The sequence below is a fragment of the Nicotiana sylvestris genome, chromosome 4 (genome assembly GCF_000393655.2).
Source record: "Nicotiana sylvestris chromosome 4, ASM39365v2, whole genome shotgun sequence".
Classification (NCBI taxonomy): Eukaryota; Viridiplantae; Streptophyta; class Magnoliopsida; order Solanales; family Solanaceae; genus Nicotiana; species Nicotiana sylvestris.
The window spans coordinates 32511350-32519332 of record NC_091060.1 but is presented as its reverse complement, the minus strand read 5'-3'; the positions used below and the strand labels follow the sequence as shown (position 1 = coordinate 32519332).

The 7983-nt window shown below is 34.1% G+C and overlaps 1 protein-coding gene across 1 annotated transcript; it reads left to right on the top strand.

The window, feature by feature from the left end:
- Positions 1-2297: 2297 nt before the first annotated feature.
- Positions 2298-7701, top strand: LOC104225848 (cysteine-rich receptor-like protein kinase 43). Its single transcript, XM_009777718.2, has 6 exons — positions 2298-2590; positions 2680-2816; positions 3215-3425; positions 4587-4821; positions 4936-5086; positions 7120-7701. Exons 1-6 carry the CDS (start codon positions 2527-2529, stop codon positions 7516-7518), a joined length of 1197 nt encoding a protein of 398 aa, XP_009776020.1. The 5' UTR covers positions 2298-2526; the 3' UTR covers positions 7519-7701.
- Positions 7702-7983: the final 282 nt, after the last annotated feature.

Below are 7983 nucleotides of genomic sequence, written 5' to 3'. Positions count from 1 at the left end.
GAAAAGTGACTAAAATTCGATTACTTTGAAACTGTGGCTATTTTTGAATGACCACTTATAAATATGGCTATTTTTTATTTTCTTCCCTCCTTGAGTCCGGAACCAAAATAGGGTCGAAGTTTTGCAAAAGAGTCGACATTATTAAAAAATAAAATTTTACCTCCTATAGCAAAGGTATACATCCTATTTATTATAAACCAAAATCATTTTAAAATATTATTTTCTATAGCTACCTTTTATATTTTATAGCAAAAGAAGTATTTATGGTATATACTACCATTGAGGCATGAAACGCGCCATTTATGTTTTTCCTCTCTCTTAGACAGCTGGACATACGTATTTTTAAGGTGATTGTTGTTACTGTATTCATGAATACATAGCGCAAATACATGTGAATAAATGTGCGTACAGCTGGACTGCCTTAATTTTTAGGCGCTAGCACGAATACAGTGAATATACTACCGTAACAACGGAATAATAGCTATAAAAAGTAATTATGTATATAGTAGCTATATAAAGTTATAACCACTAAACAATAGTGGTTTCTGAAAATTTCTCTTAAAAACACATATTTATCCGATCGAAAAACTGATCAGCTTTTTTAAAAATAATTTTTATCTTTTAAGAAATTGATTGATTCGGTTGATTTATTTTGCGCCAGCATGCGCAAAAATTATTTTTCCAACCAAGTCGATCAGTAATGTTAATCGACAATATTATTTTTCAAGAAATCTATCGAAATATATTTTTTTTTTTTAAAAAAATTATATTCAGAAAGTGACACTTTTGAGTCCAGCGTGTCTTTCAGGGAAATAACAAGAAAAAGAGTCCCGCGTGTGGCATTATATTTGTTACTATTATAATTTATGGAATTTCTGGAGCAATAAAATGCTCATCTCCTATACAATATTTCCGTGTTCAAATTGTCGAAACTATTTCTCATCCTTCTCTTGGATATTCCGTCCTAGTTCCAAAGCAGCAACAACCAAGGTATTTACAAATAGGCGAATTCAAAATTTAATATTTATGGATTTTAAATATACTATCGAACTCGTAACTTATTTCAATTCATAATTATATATTTTATATAAATTTTTTAAGGTAAATATTGTTAGTAATCTGTATTTGTAAATTAATTCTGAAAAAAAAAGAATAATGTAAAGAAACAAAAATCAATTCGAGCTCATTGAATTCACAGTGTTTCCTTAAGGAATTTAATCCCATCTTAGTATCCAAGGTTATGGATTATTTCTTCCCAGGATAGAACGAATTACACACTGGTGTAGTGGTACTTCAAACCCCAGTGTTTCAGCGAACACAAAGTTCGTAGCAAATCCCACTTACTGTTGCTTTGTTTAATGTTAAAAGTATGCAGAAAAAGGAGGAGAAACTAAGAAAATCATATGGAAATTATGAGAGAATAGACTTATATTTATAGCCAAAGTTGGGCTGAAATCTGAAGAGGTGCAACTCTTCAGAATGGCTGTTTATGCAAAACGGCCATAGCATAATGCCATAACATAAATAGCTATTTACTCAACAATAAAGAGGGAAAATTGAAGAGGGTAGTTTAATTTTCAGTTACATAACTGAAAAACATAAAAATGATTGGATTTAATATTAATATTTATTTATTAAAACGAATATTTAATAACATTTCTGTTAATATTTTACTATTAACAAATAAATTTGGTCCAAAAATTTAATTAATCAATCATTTGACCGAATCCGAATCCGAATCCGAATAAGTCGAAGTCGAAGCCGAGCGAGCGAGCGACGACGGCGCGAGACTTGCCTTTTTCTCAACTCTTTAAGAGTTAGAAGAAAAACAATTGCTTATATACCCATAAAGAACCTCTTCCTCTTCTAATATGTGACAATGTTCCTTCCTCAAGGGGGAAACTTAAAATTTCATTTTCCTCCATTTTACATTCACCCTCTTTTAAGCATTTAATATACTTAAAACCCCAACAAATACAAATTCTAAACATAAGTTAATCGGTACCTAATATTGTAAGGGGTCGTTTGGTTATAATATGACTTATGCTGGAATAAGTTATACTGGGATTAGTCATGCTGATATTAGTTATCCTGGTATTATTTTTATCCATTGTTTGATATGTTATATTAAAAATAACAAATTGCATAATTACAAAAAAGAAAGTATAATTTATCCCCGTACTAATTTTAATTCCGGAATAACTTATATTAGATTTACTAACCAAATAAAATATTAAAATATTATTAATATTTATACTAGCACTATATATACTTATACCTCATGCCAAACAACGCCTAACTCAGCCTTGTCTGCAGGTACAAAAAAACATCAGCAAATACATACGAGTGAAGAAAAATGCAGCAGCCTAAACTCTGAAATTCCACACAGACACGGTTGCTTCTTTAACATAATTTCTCATACTTAAAAATTTATATAAAGAAAAAATTAGAAATTTTCTGTTTCCTAGTACTTTATACTAAGTCCTTGGATTTTCTTAAATGGACTAATTATTTTGTGTACCGGCTATGACCAAACCCAAAAAACTTCTTTCAAACTTTCTGAAACCTTTCTTCTCAAGCTCCAATAAAGGTTAGCAATAATTCTTGTGAGTACTCTTCTTCATATTGTATCTTTTTTTTTGTGTGCTTATTTTTGGCTTTTATTGACCAATTATAAAGGACAAAATGAAGAGGACTTGGAGAAAATTGCAGCACAAGAACAGAAGCAATTCCCTTTTGAAGTACTCGTTTCTGCTACCAAAGATTTCCACCCCGATAACAAGCTTGGTGAAGGTGGATTTGGGCCTGTTTTCAAGGTAAAACAAGAAAAATCAACAAAATTGAGTATGCAAAAAGTTGAGTTTTTATTTTTTGGCTATGGAAAAAGTTGAGTCTTTTTCTTATAAGTTGGGTATGAAGAAAATGAGTCAATTTTGTGTAAATTGGGTATGAAAAAGAATGAGTCTCTCTCTCTCTCTCTCTCTCTCTTTTTTTTTTTTTTTGTGAATTGGGTATGAAAAAATTGAGTCTTTTAAATTTTGGTGAATTGGGATATGAAAAAATTGAATCTTTTAAAATTTGGTGAACTGGGTATAATAAATTGAGTCTTTTAAATTTTGGTGAATTGGGGTATGAAAAAATTGACTCTTTTTTTTTGGGGATGGGGTACGAACAAAAAGTCAAGAATTTTGAAAAATTGGTCCTTTTTTCATAGGGGATATTGAAAGATGGGAGGGAAATAGCTGTGAAGAAGCTTTCACATAGCTCAAGGCAGGGGACAAAGCAATTCAAGAATGAAGCTAAGTTGTTGGCTCGTGTACAACATAGAAATGTGGTGAATTTGTTAGGGTACTGTGCCCATGGGGTAGAGAAGCTGCTTGTCTATGAGTATGTAGCTAATGAGAGCCTTGACAAGATCCTCTTCAGTAAGTTTTATTACTAGTTTTATCTTCTTAGATCTACTAGTTTTTGGATGTACTTTTAAAATGAAATATAAAGAACTTCAGTACTTCTCATTTTTATTTTGTATAATGTTGGTATGAGATGAATTTAAATGAGAAAGTGAGGATTCATATAACTCACCCCAACTTGTTTGGGACTGAAGCGTAGTCGTTGTGGTTGTTTTTAAATGAAATAAGCTAAGAGAAAGGACGACCTTCACTACAAAATGATTAAAACAAGTGAAAGTGCAGAAGGATGCCTTTGCCAGTCCTTTGAGGAGTGAGTTTATTAATCAGCACATTTAAGATCTGAAAGTTTTTGTGATACTGGGAATATACTAAGATTTCTAGTTTCAAATAAGCCTTGTCTTTTGGATAAGCATTTTCACTTTGCAATTGGGTCCAGAAATTTGTTCTTTGAATTATGTTCTCCAAAATCTAGTTCAATGATCTCTGTGTCAGTCTGTGAAACCACTAGAGGTATCTATATTGTTCTGTATTCCTGTGTTTTAGTTGTGTAATGGACTCTAATTTCAAATGTACATTGAACTCCGGTGATGGGGCCGTAATGCTTAAACCTTAAATATGTCTCGACACCCAGCAACAAACTTGTGGCTTTTCTTTGTCTTCTTTCTTTCTTTTTGGTAACTTTGGTGTTTGGGCCAGCATGTGTGCACATCGACTACTTTACGGGATACTTGCATCCTCCTCCTACCTGTACATGTATCATGTAACTCTGATCACCAAGGCTGCTTAGTAGATGGAAAGAAATCACTTAGCTTTTTTGTTTTGCCTTTGCTAGACTAGTACCTAGTCATTGTGTTCATTCCAGTTTCATCAACCTTAGGCCACCGTTGGATGAAACTTGTGCCTGTTCCATTTTTAAGAATTCTGGTAACCCCTGAAGTCTCATTTGGCAACATTAGTAGACGTTAACTTCCTTCTTTAAAACTTATCGTGAGAAGCAATTTGAAATACTAAGCCCGGATTTAATATAATTCTACTGGCAAGCAATTTCTCGCAGTGGTCTTAGCAACACTAGACTCTTTACGTTTTGAATCTTTTTAATTTTTCTTAGTTTTGAGTAGAAGAAAGATGTGTAGTAGTTTTTTGAAGCTATTACTGACTCTAATATTCTTGTATTAGAATCTACTAATAGAGATGTACTCAACTGGAAGCAAAGGCATGACATAATTATTGGCATTGCTAGAGGGTTGCTATACCTTCATGAAGGTTCACATAACTGCATCATCCACCGCGACATCAAAGCTAGCAACATCCTACTTGATGACAAATGGGTGCCCAAGATTGCTGATTTTGGAATGGCCCGACTATACCCTGAAGATCAAACACATGTTAACACCCGTGTAGCTGGTACTAAGTATGATTCTATTGAACCTCTATGTTGACTCATTTGGTTGAACAATTTTTTGAAAAAGAATTTGCTCACTCTATATTGCTAACAACTCTATTTGATAATTTAAATTGGAAGCAGTGGCTATATGGCACCGGAGTATGTTATGTATGGACATCTATCGGTGAAGGCTGATGTATTCAGTTTCGGAGTTGTCGTTCTGGAGCTCATAAGTGGTCAGAAAAATTCAAACTTTAACAGAGATCCTGATTCCCGGAGCCTTCTTGAATGGGTAAGAACTTGATTTATCCTGTCTGGTTACTTGTCTTGATATAGATGAATTTGTGGAACTACAGCTCACTCTATATTGCTAACGACTCATAGATGATGTTGAGTATAAAAAGGAGTGTCCTCGGAATCAATTTGAGATCCCGTAAAACATATAATAGGAAAAATTATAGCCAAGTGGCAAAATTTATCAGTTTCTTATGATTTTGCAGATAAAAATCAATGAACTGAGCTATACCGAAGTAATGAAAAAAAAAAAAGCAATATATTTTAGTGCCAATACAGTACAATGAGCACTGAAAGTGCAATAAGAATTAGAAATCTCCCAATTTCGTTGTTTTATCCAAAGTCAATCAAGTTGCAGAAGAAAGAAGAAAGCTATAAATCATTTTCTAAGGAATAACCATTTACGTCTAAGAAAAAAGGTCATAGGGTTAGATTTGGTCCTGTTACACTAGTTCTAGGAAAACCCAAAGAGATGAGACTCCGCATAGTAATAATGAGACAATGGCACCAATTTGGTGCTATATAGAAAATTCTAATCTTATGATATTAGTTGGTGCCATATAGAAAATTCTACTCTTATGATACCATTTGGTGCTATATAGAAAATTATAATCTTGTGATTCTTTGATGAATTTTTTTTCTTACTTTTCATTTGCAAAGAAGTCTATAGATTAAGCTGGAACACTGATTAGAAGGGCATCTTTCCGTGTTGAAGATTGAGCAGTTTGATTACAGTCAGATAAGTCACCTTTGGTGCCATAAATTTGAATAGGGATTTAGAAGTAACAGAAGTTGAGATTCAGTGAATCATTCTACAATAATATTTCAAAGACATTTTTTCAGTACTTGGATGTGGAATAATTTGCCATTTTGCACGTTCCGTTAGACTGAGCCATCTTAGGACTAGGTGCAGAATGCAGAACTTATCAGTTTACTTGATTCAACTGAGCCTAATTTGGTACTTTGGTCCATGCTCTATGTGCTGATCAACTGTGTGTGGAACTAGCACTGAATTTATTAACTACATTTAAATTAACATGAAATTGCTTTTGTTTGTGTTGGGGAAGGTGGGGGTGGGGGGACAAAGTCTCATAGGTTGTTGACGTAAACAAGAAGATGCTTATAATGTGTGGAGATCCTCTTAAATGGTTTGTGACCTTTTGGGTGAAACCATACGGGTTTGGACCAAAATGAACATTATCACACCATGTTAAGAATGTCTTTTGGCTGGCTTAGCCTGTCAAAAGATACTACTTCCTCTGGTTCAATTTATGTGAACTTATTTGACTGGGTACGGAGTTTAGGAAAAACAAAATACTTTTGAACTTGTGGTGTAAAATGAGGTACATATATTTTGTGTAACTATAAATTATTGCATAAAGGTAAATTGTTTCCAAATATGGAAAGACGACATTCTTTTGAAATGGAGTATGTCCGATTGACTATGGAGATGGAGTGATGGCTTGGAACGGGATTTGTTGTTGGCAGGTTGGAGGCACATAAGGAAAAGCCTGTCAGTCTGGTGGTGCGTATTGGTGGCGATAAAAATTTTACTTGGACAATGTTGGTGGCACATAACGGATCTCTAAATAAGCCTCAATTTTTTTGGTGTGCAGGCTCATCAGTCTTAATAGTGGATATGTGGTACTAGGTTTGAGAGGGCCATCAATCTTGCATGAAAGACCAAATTTGGAGGTAGAACAAAGTCCCACATCTGTAAATGAAGGAAAAGAAAAGTTACATATAATTAGGGGCTCTTGAATGATAGGTCTTTTGGGAAAAACCATGTGATTTGGTTCAAAACATATAATGTCACACCATGTTAAAAAGTGTATCCGAGTCTGCTAACAGTTTACAAGCTGGTGGTCGTGACTAATCCTTATAATTGCATTAACCTTGACTTGCCAAAAAAACAAATGGAATATAGTACTCATATGTTTACATGGTAATTCTCATCAGACACATTTTACCTTTAATCGACCAAATACCCGGACTCTTTCGATTCTTGATAGATATTTGTTGTTGGTGCAGGGATACAAACTTTACAAGAAGGGTAGGAGCTGGGAAATTATGGACCCTGCACTCGCACAATCAGCTGTTCCTGATGAGATAGCAATGTATGTACAGATCGGCTTATTATGCACGCAATCTGATCCGCAACTACGTCCAACCATGCAACAGTTAGTGGTGATGCTATCAAAGAAACCCGGATCTCTTGATAAAGAGCCAACAAGACCTGGATATCCTGGTTCAAGAATTAGATCTGGCAGACCAGCTGGTTCGTCTCATACAACTGGAACCTCCGGTGCATCCAATCCGTCTACATTCAGCTCCACATCTAGTAGCAACACTGTTAGTGCAACTGCGAGTACGTCCATAACTACAAGACATAGATTGGACCCTCATGGAAAACGTCCTATGAGAGATTAACCGCATTCTTGTTTGATATTTTGCTCATTCTTTTGTGTATACATTCAATTTTGTATCATATAAATTGCTTACAGATAGAGATTAATGTGTAGGACTACCCACTGATAGTTAACATGTAATTCCTGCTAAAATTTGAATGCTGCACCCACTTCATTGAATTAATGCAAAAGGCTTGTTTAAATATGTATATTTTTTTAATATAATACACATATATACAAAAGGGAAAGTATTTGTTTGGCCTTGTGACTTGTGAGCGTCTAAAACTAAAAGTATAAATTTCTCGAACAACATATGTTTAAATAGGCCTAGTGGTCCTGGTATTGAAGTTTGAAAAAAAAAAGAGTCCGGAACCAAAATGTGGTTCTTTTGAATTCAAACTACACAAATAGGTGGTAAAAAAAATTATATTTTTCTATATAGCGCCATAATACCTGGCGCTATACACTAACAGTAACGCCACCGTTA

Bases quoted from the DNA above. Each gene is read 5' to 3' on its own strand.
- LOC104225848 (XM_009777718.2), top strand. From the start codon at position 2,527: ATGACCAAACCCAAAAAACTTCTTTCAAACTTTCTGAAACCTTTCTTC. The intron at 2,817-3,214 runs GTAAAACAAGAA...CTTTTTTCATAG, and splicing joins GATTTGGGCCTGTTTTCAAG to GGGATATTGAAAGATGGGAG. The intron at 3,426-4,586 runs GTAAGTTTTATT...TTCTTGTATTAG, and splicing joins CCTTGACAAGATCCTCTTCA to AATCTACTAATAGAGATGTA.